Source organism: Balaenoptera acutorostrata, chromosome 15 (genome assembly GCF_949987535.1).
Source record: "Balaenoptera acutorostrata chromosome 15, mBalAcu1.1, whole genome shotgun sequence".
NCBI lineage: Eukaryota > Metazoa > Chordata > Mammalia > Artiodactyla > Balaenopteridae > Balaenoptera > Balaenoptera acutorostrata.
The window spans coordinates 36,722,560-36,738,644 of NC_080078.1; the positions used below are offsets into that span (position 1 = coordinate 36,722,560).

At 51.3% G+C, this 16,085-nt stretch overlaps 1 protein-coding gene across 1 annotated transcript in view; it reads left to right on the forward strand.

Moving 5' to 3' along the window:
* TRAP1 (TNF receptor associated protein 1) overlaps positions 1–16,085 on the forward strand; it is a 54,532-nt gene that overhangs the window by 31,646 nt on the left and 6,801 nt on the right. Inside the window, exons 4-12 of the mRNA XM_007181959.2 lie at positions 141–281; positions 4,479–4,550; positions 6,051–6,211; positions 7,026–7,135; positions 7,694–7,767; positions 8,565–8,720; positions 9,873–9,993; positions 10,442–10,511; positions 13,825–13,972. Of these exons, the coding sequence (XP_007182021.2) occupies positions 141–281; positions 4,479–4,550; positions 6,051–6,211; positions 7,026–7,135; positions 7,694–7,767; positions 8,565–8,720; positions 9,873–9,993; positions 10,442–10,511; positions 13,825–13,972 (1,053 nt within the window). The remainder of the gene's footprint in view (positions 1–140; positions 282–4,478; positions 4,551–6,050; positions 6,212–7,025; positions 7,136–7,693; positions 7,768–8,564; positions 8,721–9,872; positions 9,994–10,441; positions 10,512–13,824; positions 13,973–16,085) is intronic.

Sequence of the window (16,085 nt, forward strand, 5' to 3'; positions counted from 1 at the left end):
GAAACTGCCTTTGAGGAAAGCAGGACGTCTTTCTGGTTAAACAGTTCTGTGGCATTTCTCCCCCAGCCTGTACCAGTTGCTGCAGATGCTGCTAACCAAATAGGTCCTGCAGCGTTGGCATCTTCTTTCCATTTCCGTAGGTGTTCATACGGGAGCTGATCTCCAATGCTAGCGACGCCTTGGAAAAGCTGCGTCATAAGCTGGTGTCTGAAGGCCAGACGCTGCCAGAAATGGAGATTCACTTGCAGACTGATGCTGAGAAAGGCACCATCACGATCCAGGTACTTCATCCAAGTGTCCCGACGTGGGGCACGCCACCCTGCCTCCCGTGCTGGTGACCGCCAGGGCCTCTCCACCCACTGGGCTGGGTGACGGGCTGCCTTTTCGTCATGGCTCTAGGCTCCTAGTGACCTGCTGACCACCTTTACTGTTAATTTACTATAAAAACACTCATTCAATATAGAAAATTTAGAAAATACAGATAAGCAGAAGAGGAGACGCTTTATTTATTTATTGTTAAATTTTATTGAAGTATAGTTGATTTACAATGTGTTAATTTCTGCTGTACAATGAAGTGACTGTTATACATATATATTCTTTTTCATATTCTTTTCCATTCTGGTTTATCACAGGATATTAAATACAGTTCCTGTGCTATACAGCAGGACCTTGTTGTTTATCCATCCTATATATAATAGTTTGCATCTGCTAATCCCAAACTCCCACTCCATCCCTCCCCCTAACCCGCCCCGCAACCACAGTTCTGTTCCCTATGTCCGTGATTCTGTTTCTGTTTTGTAGATAGGTTCATTTGTGTTGTATTTTACATTCCACATGTAAGTGATATCATATAGTATTTGTCTTTCTCTTTCTGATTTAACTTCACTTAGTATGATAATCTCTAGGTCCATCCATGTTGCTACAGATGGCTTTATTTCATTATTTTTTTATGGCCGAGTAATATTCCATTGTATACTATATATATATATATATATATATATACACATACACCACATTTTTATCCATTCATCTGTCAACGGACATTTAAGTTGTCTCCATGTCTTGGCTATTGTAAATAGTGCTGCTGTGAACATAGGGGCGCATGTATCTTTTCGAATTATAGTTTTGTCTGGGTAAGTGCCCAGGAGTGGGTTTGATGGATCACATGGCAACTCTAGTTTTCTGAGGGACCCCCATACTGTTTTTCATAGTGGCTGCACCAGTTTACATTCCCACCAACAGTGTAAGAGGGTTCCCTTTTTGAAGAGGAGAAAATTTAAAATCACCCCATCATTCAAAGATAAATGCTGTTGACATTTTAGTATGTGTCTATTTAGGGTTTTGATCTATGCATTTGTCTACATATCTAAACAGATTTTTAAAAATTTTTTTGGCCACGCCACAAGGCCTGTGGGATCTTAGTTCCCTGACCAGGGATCGAACCCGCGCCCTTGGCAGTGAGAGCACAGAGTCCTAACCACTGGACTGCCGGGGAATTCCCTAAACAAATTTTTTAAATGATATATTATTTTTTAATATACAGGTGACCCTGAATAACACTGGGGAGGTGGGGACAGGCCCTCCCCAGAGTCAGAAATCCACATATAACTTCTAGTCTGCCCTCTGTATACCCGGTTCCTCCACATTTGCAGGTCTCCCTACGCAGTTCCTCTGTACCCACTGTTCCACATCCACGGATTCAACCGACTGTGGGTCGTGTGGTACTGTAGGTAGTACTTGCTATTGGAAAAAAATCTGTGAATATGTGGACCCGCACAGTTCAAATCCGTGTTATTCAAGGGTCAGCTGTAACTCTTCACATTTTTTAAAAAATTTATTTATTTTATTTATTTATTTTTGGCTGTGTTGGATCTTCGTCGCTGCACGCAGGCTTTCTCTAGTTGTGGTGAGTGGGGACTACTCTTCGTTGCGGTGCGCGGGCTTCTCATTGCGGAGCACAGGCTCTAGGCGCGCAGGCTTCAGTAGTTGCAGCACGCAGGCTCAGTAGTTGTGGCATGTGGGCTCAGTAGTTGTGCCTCGTGGGCTCTAGAGCGCAGGCTCAGTAGCTGTGGCACACGGGCTTCGTTGCTCTGCGGCATGTGGGATCTTCCCGGACCAGGGCTCGAACCGGTGTCCCCTGCGTTGGCAGGCAGATTCTCAACCACTGCGCCACCAGGGAAGCCCCACATTTTTAACTATACTTATACTCTTGTGATGCATATTTCCCCATGTTATTGAATATTCTTTGGTACTATATTTTAATCACAGCCTGGTATTTGGATTAACAGTCTTACTTTAGATGCAGCAATAGTTTTGGCGGCTGTTGTAACCTTTGAGCAGTTTAAAGTCAAAGAGTTAGAAAGGCAGAAGTGGGGTTCATCAGGCAGTGGGCCTGAGGGCCACCACGTTCCTGAGACAGCTGCTCTAGGACCTGCTGGCTGGGATTATGGGGCGGCGGGGGGGTTGTGGGGCGTGCATCCTATGGGGTGGAGGGCCTGCCTCCGTGGACTCTGCCTCTTCCCAGCAGGCCTGGTTTTGCTTCTCAGAATTGCTGCTGGTGTCTGGTGCTCTCTTGTTCACTCCTTTGCTCTGCTTTGTGCATGTGTGTGCCTTGCTTGCTGCTGCTGTTTTTGTTTTTGTTTTTGTTTTAAATAAATTTATTTATTTTATTTATTTGTATTTGGCTGCGTTGGGTCTTCGTTGCTGCGTGCAGGCTTTCTCTAGTTGCGGCGAGCGGGGGCTACTCTTCTTTGCGGTGCACGGGCTTCTCATTGCGGTGGCTTCTCTTGTTGCGGAGCATGGGCTCTAGGCGGGCGGGCTTCAGTAGTTGTGGTGCGTGGGCTTCAGTAGTTATGGCTCGTGGGCTTTAGAGCGCAGGCTCAGTAGTTTTGGCGCACGGGCTTAGTTGCTCCGTGGCATGTGGGATCTTCCCGGACCAGGGCTCGAACCCGTGTCCCCTGCATTGGCAGGTGGATTCTTAACCACTACGCCACCAGGGAAGTCCTGCTGCTGTTGTTTTGAGAAGCTTTATTGAGATATGATTTTTACATATAATCAAGTTCCCCAAGTTCAAGTGTACAGTGAGTTTGGACCAACATACACGGTCATGGGACCGCCCACACCACTGATGTCATCACCCTAGTATTCCCTGCCCTTCCCAGCCCTTGTCAACCACTGATCTGCTTTCTGTCACTATGGTTTTCTATTTTCTAGAATTTCATATAAACAGAATTACACAAGAGGTAGTCTTTTGAGTCTGACTTCTTTCACTTGTCACAGTGCTTTTGAGATTCTTCTATGCTGTTGCATGTATCAGTAGTTTGTTCCTTTCTGTCACTGAGAAGTGCTCTGCTGTGTGGAGGCATCACAGTTTTATGTGTCCATTCACGAGTTGGTGAGCACTTGGGGATGTTAGGAATAAAGCCACTGTGAACATTTAAGTCTTTGAGTGGGCATATATTTTCATTTCTCTTGGGTAAATAACTAGGAATAGGATTGCTGGGTTGTAAGCAAAGTGTCTGTTTAACTTTATGAGAAACTGCCAAATGTTCCCACAGCAGGTGTCCCATTCTGCGTAACTCCTGGCAGCATTTGGGATGCCAGTGGCTGCACATCCTTGTCAACACTTGTCACTGTCAGTCTTTTTAATTTTAGCCATTCTGGTGAGTGAGCAGTGTATTTCATTGTGGTTTTAATTTTCATTTCCCTAATGATTAATGGTGTTGAGTATCTTTTCATGTGTTTGCCATTCGTATATCTTCCTTGTGAAATGTCTTTCAGATGCTTGCTCATTTTTAATCAGGTTGTTTGTCTTTTTATTGCGTTGTAAGAGTTCTTTGTATATTCTAGGTACGAGTCCTGTATCAGATATACTTTTGCAAATATTTTCCCCTAGTCTGTGGCTTGCCTTTTTATTTTCTTAGTAGTGGCTTTTGAAAAGCAGAAGTTTTTAATGAAATCCAGTTTATCACTTTTTCCTTTTATGCTTCATGCTTTTAGTGACCTGTCGAAAAAGTCTGCCTATTCCAAAGTGATAAAGATTTTCTCCTATCTTTTCTTCTAGAAGTTTTACAGCCTTGGCTCTTACACTTAGATCTGTGATCATTTTGTGTCTATGTAAGGGAAGGTCTAAGAGTTGTTTTTTGCCTGTGGCTGTCCCATTGTTTCTGCACCATTTGTTTTTCCTTTCCCCAGTGATTTGTCTTGGAACCTTTGTCAAAAATCACCTGACACTGTCTGTGCAGCTCTTCCTGGACTCTGGTTTGTCCCTTTAATCTATGTGTCTATCCTCTAGTGAGGTTTTCTCCAGTGAGGCCTGGCTGACGTGGCTGGAATTCACCTTTTCTGGTGACAGTGTTCTTACTTTGCTGGGCCCGCCTGGCAAGTGTAACTGATGTACTTGTGCCTGGGTGTCCCCACACGTCCATCCTGGCTCCCTGGTGCATTCGCTTGGGTGCTTAGCTTGTCTCTCTCCTCAGGACACTGGCATCGGGATGACACAGGAGGAGCTGGTGTCCAACCTGGGAACCATTGCCAGGTCGGGGTCAAAGGTAAGCCCCCCGCTGCCCTTTCCTCAGGTGCTGCAGCTGTTCCCCCTCTCAGGTTCGAGGGTCTCCCCTCGAAGGGCAGTTCTGACCAGAGAGGGTAGGTCCCAGATGCTCTGGACACCAGCTTCAGAGGAATGTCCTCAGGCACGAGCTTGTTGGCATTGGGGACCCTTTATCACAGGATTTCACTGTGTCATCACGGGGACCTCAGAGGCACTTTCTGTTATTTGCTGGATGGAGTCAGTACTTTGCCCATAGCTAGAAACTGGCCAACCCTAAGTTCAAAGCCCGTCAGTCCACGTCTGATACGCCAGCCATTCTGCCTCCTGACGCTTTTATCCAAGTGCTTTCTTAGCATTTATTTGAGCTGCATAGGCTTGAGGAGGGAGTGACGCAGAGACGGCATGGTCCATGATAGTCCGCGGGGCCCATGGGTTGCAGGCTGACTGTTCTCCAGAACTGCTGCCTGGAGACAAGCGACCTCCACGCTTGTCTGCTCCAGGGTGGTCGGGTGCTGGTGCAGCTTGAAGCCGACAAGGGGGGGATGGTCAAGGTGTCCTCCTCCAGCACCAGCCCCGGACAGAGGCTGTGTCCCTCGGCTGCCTTTGTGCCTCTCCTGGGTGAACAAATGCTCTTTGTTTTTTTGTGGGCCTAAGTGGTGCCTAAAATGACACTTCATGCCAAGTGCTTGAAAACAGTCTAATTGTTAGTCCAGAGTGATTCACAGAAATTTCTACTTTAAAAAATGACTTTACCATAACTGTTTCCCCTACTACGTTTTTGGTTGTATTTCTGTGAAGGGAATCTGTGCTGTCATCACATACAGTAGCTACTAGCATGTGGCTGTTTGAATTAAAATTTTTTTTTTAATATTTTAATTTTATTGGAATATAGTTGATTTAGAATGTTGTGTTTAGTTTCAGGTGTACAGCAAAGTGATTCAGTTATACATATACCTATAATCATTCTTTTTTAGATTGTTTTCTCATAGGTTATCACAGAATATCGAGTAGAGGAATTTAAATTAATTAGAATTAAATACAATTTAAAATGTATTAGTTCTTTCGTCACACTAGCTACACAGTTCAAGTGCTCAGTAGCCAAATGTGGTCAGCAGCTCCCACATTGGACCACACAGAACATTTCCATCACCACAGAATGTCTGTGGAACAGTGTTCATAGCAACAAGGATATGCATTTTACTTAATTTTTAAATTTTAGGAACTTTGATTACATGAGTTACAGTAATTAAGTGCTCTGTGATACCATACAAAAGCATGTGTTTGGTGTGTAGTTTGCCCACAAATCTAGGAGTCTCCTCCCCTGAACGTCAGGGGCCACTCTGGGCTGGGCCCTCTGTGGGGAAAGAGGGTGGAACGTACGGGGCTGTCTCGAGGGTGAACCACAGCCTGAGACTGCGCTGGAGGAATGGATGCGCTGCTGCAGGCAGACGGCAGGTCTCCGGGGCAGGGCCGCCCCCCTCTGACCGGTCTCACTCCACAGGCCTTTCTGGATGCGCTCCAGAGCCAGGCGGAGGCCAGCAGCAAGATCATTGGCCAGTTTGGAGTGGGTTTCTACTCGGCCTTCATGGTGGCTGACAGAGTCGAGGTGTATTCTCGCTCGGTGGACGCAGGCAGCCCTGGGTACCAGTGGCTTTCAGACGGGTAAGTGAGCGGGTCCCACATCACACACGGAGTGTCCCCGGGCCCTGGGGCCATCGTGGCAAGTGTCGCCTGCCACACAGAGTGGGACTCAGCTGGAGCTCGCAGCCTGGTCTGGGAAGCCAGGCTCCTTGGAAAGCACCAGGGTGCCGTCCTGGGCTTTTCATGGGAGGCCTGAGCCCCACACTCGGGGAGCCATTACTCTTTTTTGCCGGGTGGGTCCCTGCTCTGTGCTCCGGGGCGGGTGCCTTTGTTCTGAGGGCGCGTCCGTGACTCCTCGTGGGGGTCAGGGTTTGGCTCCCTGGCTGCCCCGCCTCCCGCCGTCTCCACCGTGTGCTGGGCCTGTGGTGTCCAGGGACATCTCGACTGTTCGTGGAGGATGGCACCCACCATAGCCAAGGTTAAGTGTTTATCTCTCAAGCCCCCGAACTTCATTTCTGAATCCTGCTTTCCCGCAGGAAAAGTGAAAGTGGGGCCCACAGTCACCAGGGCCGAGGGATCGACAAGGTGCCCCTCGTGTGCTTCTGCTCTTGGGAGGAGGCGCCTGGCCAGGGGTCCGGAGCGCTTGGAGTTAGCACAGGACGGGGGTCTCTTCCCGGAGTCTGGCGCTCACCTGGCCGCTTCAGGGGAGTGTGAGACCGAGAGGTCGTGTTCAGGAGTGGGGAGCCCCGTGCCCCAACCCCAGCGGCCACTCTCCCTGGTGGAGGTGTGACGGCCTGAGGGACACTCCAGCTTCCTTTCTATGCAAGTCCTGCCTGCCACGTGGGACTTGACAGCACTGACAGGCAGAACTCGCCTTCCTTCTCCCGCGTCTTAGCTCTGGGGTGTTTGAAATCGCTGAAGCCTCAGGAGTTAGAACCGGGACCAAAATCATCATCCACCTCAGGGCAGACAGCAGAGAGTTCACCAGCGAGGCTCGGGTTCGAGGTGAGCGGGAGCCTGGGCCTCTGGGGACGTGCGCGCGGGTCAGTGCGGTACCTCCTGCCACTGCGTTTTAGGACATTTTGGGGCGGGGGTCGCAGGCGCAGGGCTGGCCGTGGGTTGGGGCAGGGTCAGGTTTGCCCTCCTCCTTTCGAGCAGCACTGCCTCCACTGCGCTTGCTGGTGGCGCAGGGTCCTGTGCTCGTCCTGCCTGTGCTGTAAGATGTCGCCAGCCCTCCCACCCCAAGTCCCGACTCCCGGACAACCAGAGCGGGTGCAGCTGCGAGGTGCTCCTCTCTGTCCAGGTCTCACTGGATGCTACTGAAGGTGCCCAGCACTCTCAAGGGATCACGTTAGCCCGTGAAACCCTGCTTATGCCGCCAAGAAGGCATCGTGTCTCATGGTGGCCTGGGCCTCGAGATCCGGTTTGGGAGTGAGTTCTGCTCCCTGTGTGCGGGCAGGGCAGGGACGAGGCCTCCCAGAGCTGTGTGACCCCTGCAGCACCTTCCAGAGCTTTCATTTACAGAAGCTTCCCGTGTTTATTGCTTTTTTCTGTCTCTTCCAGACGTGGTGACAAAGTACAGCAAATTTGTCAGCTTCCCCTTGTACCTGAACGGAAGGCGCATTAATACCCTGCAGGTGAGGCCTGGCTGCCTGCAGGCTCAGGTGGCTGTGGAGATGAGCCGCTCCACGTCAGGCTGGCGGGGCAGAGGTGGGACTGGGCGTTGCTGTCAGAGCCCGGGGACTGGGTGTTCTGGGGGAGGCGAGATCTGTGGGTGCAGGCAGGTCCATGTGCACCAGGGGGTCACCCTTCACAGCACACGCTTCGTGCTCCTGAGTGTATTCAGTCATGCTGCCATCACCATGGTCGGTTCCAGAACGTTTCACCCCCAGAAAGAGACCCCACGCATCAGCAGTCACTCCCACTCCCCGCCCTGGCCCCTGGCAACCAGTCCATTTTCTGGATTGGCTTATTCTGGGCGTTTCATAAAAATGGAGTCGACCACTGTGTGGCCTTTTGTGTGCAGCTTCTTACTGTGTTTTCAGGGCTTATGCTGGTTGTAGGGTGTATCAGTGCTCTGTTCCTTTTCACGGCTCAGTAACTGTCCAGCGCGTGGCTCAACCGTGTTTCTCAAGCTGCTCACCTGTTGGTGGCTAGTGTCACAACGTCGTGCAGGCTCGTCCAGACCCTGCCTCCTGCTTTGCTCTTCCTGACACTGTGCTGGGGACAGGGCGCCTGTTCCCAGAGCCTTTTGTGTGTCTCTGTCCAGCGCTGGAGAGGGTGGGGCTGGAGACAGAGGGCCCGGGAGGCCGACCCTCAGTCATGCTGAGGGCTCCTTTGCCAGCACCCGGGCCCCGTGAGCTCCACCAGGTCAGCTCCACGTGTTGTTGGGAGGATGCGTCTGAAACAACGTCCCTGTTCATTCCATTTCCAGGCTATCTGGATGATGGACCCCAAGGATGTGGGCAAGGGTCAGCATGAGGAATTCTACCGCTACATCGCTCAGGCCCATGACAAGCCCCGCTACACCCTGCACTACAAGACGGACGCACCGCTCAACATCCGCAGCCTCTTCTACGTGCCGGAAACGGTGAGCCGGGTGCAGGCCTGCCGTGTGGGCTGCCAGGGGCCTGTCCGCTGCTCCCTGGGTTTACACACCAGCAGCACTTCCCCTGAATGGTGACAGCTCAGCACAGACATCACAAAAATTGCCTTAGCAGCATCAGGATGAAAGAAAATCCTATACGTCTAGACAGGTGAACAGAAGTTGAAGTGAGGGGTGCTGAACAGAGATGTTTGGCCCGGCAGGCCTGGGCTTTGTGGACGGGTGCGGGCGTCCTGTCTCCATGCAGTGCGCTCTCCCTACTTCCGCATGGCTCAGGGCAGCACCGTGAAGGCCCCACCAAATCCTGCAGCGGGGAAACCTGCTTGGGTTGAACCCAGCTTTCCTGGCTTTAACTGACTAGAGCCTGTTACCCATCTTGGAAAGAGCTGTTCTACCCTCCCGCTGAGTGTGCTCTGCAGACCAGCAGCCCCAGCCTCCCCTGGGCCCATTAGGAGTGCAGAGCCTTGGGCCCCTGCCCAGGACCCCCCAAGTCAGTTCCCACCTTAACAAGATCCCAACATGATGTGTGTGCAAACGGCAGCTTGGGAGGCGCTGGTTTAGAGCAGGGTTGGCAGACAGCGGCCGCTTTGGGCTTTGCAGCCTCGCACCACCAAGGACTCTGCCCCTGTGGCGGAGGCTCACAGGCCACACTGAGATGGGCGCGTGTGGCTGGGTTCCGAAAAGTGTAGATGCGGGAATTTGGATTTCATGTATTTTTCACATATCATGAAATGTCCTTTTTTGCCTTTTTCCTCAACCATTTAAAAATGGAAAAGCCATTCTAAGCTATACAAACAGGTGATTTGGCCTGTGGGCTCTAGTTTGCTGACCCCTGACCCCTAGCAGGCTTGGCTCTGTTCGCAGGGACATGTAAGTCATCGTTTTTATGGGGAGGGCGGCAGCTGCCCAGAGAGGGCCCCCCACCCCACCAGGAGCCATGGTGGGAGGGGCCTCCCCGGGCCCCTCTGGGCTTTTGAACAGACAGACACAGGCAGGACACCGCACATCTGCCTCAAATCTCCCAGCCCAGGTAGGCTTAGGAAGGGGTTCCCCGTGACCTTGCAGGCTCTGCCTCCTGGCAGGGCTGCCACAGGTTTCTGCTCTTGCCACCTGACGCTGCCCTTTCGTTGCCTCCAGAAACCAACCATGTTTGACATGAGCCGGGAGCTGGGCTCCAGTGTCTCGCTGTACAGCCGCAAGGTCCTCATCCAGACCAAGGCCACCAACATCCTGCCCACGTGGCTGCGCTTCATTCGAGGTTCGGTGCCAGTGTCTGTGCCCAGCCGTGTGGGCTGAGGCCCAGTAGCAGCTGCCTGCTCCAGATGCCAACACCATCGGAAAGGGCTCATCTTTGATGAGTGCGGGGTCAGGGCGGGTCACCGCAGCTGCTGGCTGGTGAGCCGAGTCCTCACAGCGTGGCGCCTCCCAGGGAGCTTCCTGTTTCCAAACACTAGTCTTGGTTGATTTATCCATGATATGTTATGATTTTGAACAGAAAACCCAGGAGGTAGTTTTGAAAAAGGGTCCAACTGATGCTGAAAATCATAGAAACTGTCCCGGCAAAGGCTCGCCGGCCTTGCTTGCTTTCCTTCCGACCCCATGGTTGTGACCTGGGCTCTGCCTGAATTCTAGGAAGACAAGGGACTTGGGAGGAGGCGCCCCCGAGCGTCCTCCCTTCTTACCCACACTCGGCCTGTGTCTCGCAGGTGTGGTGGACAGCGAGGACGTCCCCCTGAACCTCAGCCGGGAGCTCCTCCAGGAGAGCGCGCTGATCAGGTGAGGAGCCGCAGGACACAGTGGGCACCTCACCGGGTTCGCCTTTGCCACGAAGGCCCAGGTGGGCTTGAAGCTGCCGAGAGCAGAGGGTGGACCTGAAGGTGCCCAAGGGAGCTGTGGGCCTGGAGAATATGAACAGGTCACGTGTGCTTTGCTCCGTGTTTTACTTCACGCTTTTATAAGAGGGGTTTGGAGACTGACATTGAGGAGAATTGCGGCCAGTTCCAGATGTTCCCTCCCTTGGCCAATCCCTGTCACTCAATCCCGGGGCAGCCGTGGCAGGGGAAGTTCCATGCAGGGCTGTCTCTGAGTGGACGAGGCAAAGGACGGCCCCAGAGCCAGGAGAACGTCTGACCTCGGTCCAGGAAGGTCACTAATGGTGTGAAGGAGACAAGGGCTGGGCACCGAACTCTCTTTTGGAGACATTGCTCTTGGAATCCTCGTGAGCTGGGGTGGCCGAATTTCTGCTCCCCCATCCTGATCATAGCAGCAGCTGCTATTTACTGAGCATTTATTCTCACCCAGATTGTACCAAGCCCTTCCTGTGCAGCCTGTGTCATCCTTGCAGGTGGGAGCCACTAGGTCTCCATGTCATAATTGTGGAAACTGAGTTACAGGGAGGTCACACCTGCCAGTGAGTGAACCTGTATTTGAACCCATGTTTTCTGACCTCAGGCGTGTGCTCTGCCCCCAGCAGCTGGGACTGGGCTGACCCCAGACGCTGGCAGGATGCGAGGCTGCAGGTGGGGGTGTGTCCGGCCACTTGGTCACTGCTGGTGGTTTTCCAGGGCTAGGTTGTCAGTCTGAGCACTCATCTTGACCAGCAGAGTCAGACTTAAATGAAATTTTTTAAAGAAACTGGAAGAAAAAGTAGAAACTTGATGCAAAGTACATTTTTCCCCTGAACCCTGGGAGAGTAAGTTGTCCACTCTATGCCCATCGTCCCCAGGTATCTCAGGGTGTGTTTCCAGAGAACAAGGAGAGTCTCCTCCCAGCCAGCACAGCCGTCAGTTGGAGTTGACGTGGTGCAGCTGCCACGTCTCATCCTCAGACCAATCCACGTTGCACACTTGTGCCCGTCACGTCCTCTAGAGTAGGAGGGTCCAGTCCAGAGTCACACAAGCCTTTAGTTGTCATGTTTCTCCAGTCTCCTGGAGGTTGGCCGAATTCCACAGTCTTTCCCCGACTTTCAAGACCTGGATGCTTCTGAAGATTTCAGGCCAGTGATTCTGTAGAATGGCCCTCTGCACAGATTGTGTGATGCTCCCTCATGCTTAGGTGCGGGAGTAGCACAGAGTGATGCATCCTGTCAGGTGGGGCACGACTTTGAGTTGTCCCTTTACTGGTGATGTTCATGTTGACACTTGATTAAGGGGGTGTCTGCCAGCCTGCTCATGTGAAGTTACTCTTTTTCCCTCTGTAATTAGTAATGATGTTATGTAATGGGGTGGTATTTGACAGCTATGTGTTCATTTCTTACAATATGCATGTGCTTTTCTTAATATCTGTATAACTGATTTGCATGACTTGATTTCCTGTTTTATTCAAGGGCTATAATCTGTTACTGTCACTGTTTATTTTGATGCCCAAACTGTCCCTGATTCAGCAGGAACCTACTCAGGCTGACTCCTTTGCCCTTTGACCTATTGCCATTGTGCTTTGAGCGCTTCTGTATTGAGTTCACCCAATACCAACCAGCACTGCCGTGGTCTTGGCCTTTGCTTCCCTTGACAGTGAGGAATCTGCCTCTGATTTTCCCTAACGCGTTTACCTCTGATCAGTCCCCTCCATGTTACCCATCTGCCATCGCTGCTGCCCCCCTGCCCCGCCAGCTCCCTGCTCCTTCACCTGCTTGGGCCCTGATGCCACACGGTGGGCTAAGGGGGTGTCTGCCAGCCGTTCTGCCAGCTGCTCGCTGTCCCCAGTCTGGATGTCCTCTTCTGAGGTCCTTGGGCTCTGACACTCCACACCGGGCTCCTCCAACCCTCCCCCTGCATGGACACCCTCTTCGTTTCATCCTAGCTGCTGTGGCTGCCCCACCACAGATGCAGGTGCTGCCCTTTGGCTGAAGGACTGAGTTATTCAGGATGGCAGTGGAAGAGGAGAAGCTTAAATGAACGTTAAACATTATTGTTCCCCTACCCTGGATTATTAAGGAAACAAATGGTTATTTCACCTTTTTAAAGGAAAGGCAGAATATTAAGGAAATAAAAAAAAATACTCCCTAATACCACTAATAGTGTTGCTCACGATTTTATGCCATTATGTAGTGCTCTTGTAAACACCCTGATACACAAGATCCCAATTTTGTAAAATTGTAGTGTACATATAGTATATCCAGTATAAACCCAAGTTAAAGTGTACGCATTGTTTATACAGCATTGATCCTAATTATGAAAAATATAATGCACAGCAAGTAGTATGTATAGTCTTTGCATACTTATATATGTACCCTGTAATTTATCCATATTGGGATTTTTCTGGTTTTTCTTTCAACCCAGGCACTTTCTCATGTTGTTAAGGATCATATCATTAGAGGATGTTGATCTTTAATGGCCGTGTATCTTTCCATCATTCATTTCAACCTGTTCCCTGCTGTTGAACACTGAGCTTGTTCATAATTGTTTTCTTTTTTTCTTTTCTGTAATTAAACTTGCTTCAGAGCTTATTTATTTATTTATATATTTTTGGCTGTGCGCGGGCTTTTTCTAGTTGTGGCGAGTGGGGGCTACTCTTAGTTGCGGTGCGTGGGCTTCTCATTGCGGTGGCTTCTCTTGTTTCACAGCCCGGGCTCTGGGCACGGGGGCTTCAGTAGTTGTGGCATGTGGGCTCAGTAGTTGTGGCTTGCGGGCTCTAGAGCGTAGTAGGCTCGGTAGTTGTGGTGCACGGGCTTAGTTGCTCCACGGCATGTGGGATCTTCCCGGACCAGGGCTCGGACCTGTCCCCCCTGCATTGGCAGGAGGATTCTTAACCACTGCGCCACCAGCAAAGTCCTATAATTGTTTTCTATTTTATGTGCTACAGTGAAATTTCTGGTCCATAAATCTTGGTGACTCATGAAGGTGTAATCTCAGAACCATAGTTGGTCACTCTTCACAAGGTTGGGGGGGGTTTGTGTGTCAGCTAGCATCCCTGACTCTAGGGGGCGCGTGTCTCCTTAACTGGTGTTGGCCAAGGGTAACTTTCTGGTATGTTGTCTTCACTTCTCTGATTATTAGTGGGATTGAACATTTTTTCATATCCTTCTGGCTGTTTGTATTTCATGAAAGTTGCTCTTTTGTGATATTTGTGATAAATGCTTTTCTGTTCATAGGAAACTCCAGGGCGTTCTACAGCAGAGGCTAATAAAATTCTTCATTGACCAGAGTAAAAAAGATGCTGAGAAATATGCCAAGTTTTTTGAAGATTACGGCTTGTTCATGAGGGAGGGCATCGTGACCACGGCTGAGCAGGAGGTCAAGGTAGAGTCTGGGTTTCTGGGCCTTTCTCTGGGCTGCCTTGGGCTGTGGAGGAAGCTGCTGGAGATCAGAAACCTGAGCTTCCCAGGACGTGATAATGGCATAGCCAGGCACCCCAGTCACCGCTCCCAGGGGTCAGGAAGTGCAGCTTTTGGCCTCTGGACTCCGTGGGTGGTCCCAGCAGGGCCGGCATGCACTTGAGCACATGCCCAGCTCCTCCAGTGCCCTCAGTGGAGGGGAGCAGGCATTTAGTGTCTCTTCCCCCAAGGGCCTGGGGGGCTTGGGGAGGTCACATAAGTCAGGACAGGAGAGGTGCCTGGTTCACGGGGTGGGGAGGGCAGGTGAGGTGTGTGTAGTCAGGGCAGTTCATCATGTGATCGGTAGAAATCCATCAACACTGTGCCACTGGGGCCAGGAGTCAGTTAATTGTGCAATTACTTAAAAATGATGAGATTGTTCCATAAACATTTATTGGCCTTTTTTAAAAAAATTAATTAATTAATTTATTTATTTTTGGCTGTGTTGGGTCTTCGTTTCTGTGCGAGGGCTTTCTCTAGTTGCGGCAAGCGGGGGTCACTCTTCATCGCGGTGCGTGGGCCTTTCACTGTCGCGGCCTCTCTTGTTGCGGAGCACAGGCTCCAGACGCGCAGGCTCAGTAGTTGTGGCTCACGGGCGTAGTTGCTCCGCGGCATGTGGGATCTTCCCAGACCAGGGCTCGAACTCGTGTCCCCTGCATTGGCAGGCAGATTCTCAACCACTGCGCCACCAGGGAAGCCCCTATTGGCCATTTTTAAGTTGTGATACAGTTCCCATACAATAAAATTCACTCTCTTAAAGGGAACAGTTCATTTAGTACCTTCACAGGTTGTATGTCCACCACCACCTGGTTCTGGAACATTTCCATCACCCCCAAAGACACCTGTCCCCATTAGTCACTCCTAGCGCCAGGGTTTCGTCTTTTGCTCCAGAACAGCAGCAGGGAAGGAGGGTGACCAACCGTCTGGGGTCCCAGGGTTCGTTCTGCAGGCCGTGAGGGAGGGTGGGATGGGGGCTGGGCGCTGCGGCTACCAGCCTGCTCCCCGCAGGCCCTCATCTCCCTGGGCCCTCCTAACCCCGGTTGTTGGCACGAGGACTCCAGCGGCTCCAAGTGCTGCCTGCTCAGACTCTCCACTCATTCCTCTCTGTGTTTGTAGGTAGCGGAACACAGGTGGTGCCAGAGGCTTTTCTAAGTGCTTTATAAACACTGACTGACTCAGGTTTTTTTTTTTTTTTAATTAATTAATTAATTAATTAATTAATTAATTAATTAAATTTTTGGCTGAGTTGGGTCTTCATTGCTGCACGTGGGCTTTTCTCTAGTTGTGGCAAGTGGGAGCTACTCTTCGTTGTGGTGCACGGGCTTCTCGTTGTGGTGGCTTCTCTTGTTGCAGAGCACGTGCTCTAGGCACATGGGCTTCAGTAGTTGTGGCACGCAGGCTCGAGAGAGCAGGCTCAGTAGTTGTGGTGCACGGGCTTAGTTGCTCCGCGGCATGTGGGATCTTCCCAGACCAGGGCTCGAACCCGTGTCCCCTGCATTGGCAGGCGGATTCTTAACCACTGCGCCACCAGGGAAGCCCATGACTCAGTTTGTTAATGAGAATCAGTAACATGCACAAGAGCATGAGCTTAGCCTATGAACCTAGAGCCTGGCTCGCTGGGTGGGCTCCCAGATCCGTGGTTTTGCCTGTTCATCCCCCTTTCATCCCCACCACATCACTCTCTCATCTGGACCTCCCCTCTGGGCACCGTGGGTTGTTGGAGATGAGTCGGTGGCATAGACGAGGCAGTTTACTGTCAGGTCACGTCCAGGCTGGTGCGTCAGGGAGCTGGGCCCCAGCCTGTTGCTGCTTCTGTCCTTACAGGCGACTCCCTCATGGAGTCAAGATGCCACCAGCAGTCACACACACATCTCAGCCGACAGAACCAGATGGACAAGCCCCGCCTTTCAGGGCCTGTTCTCCAAGTCACACACCCCACTTTGGCTTGTACCCCCTGGGCCAGGACTCGTCCCCTGACTGTGAGGAGGGCTGGGAAGTGTGGACTTCGCACCTGTGTCCGCTGCTTGGCGAGAGACAGG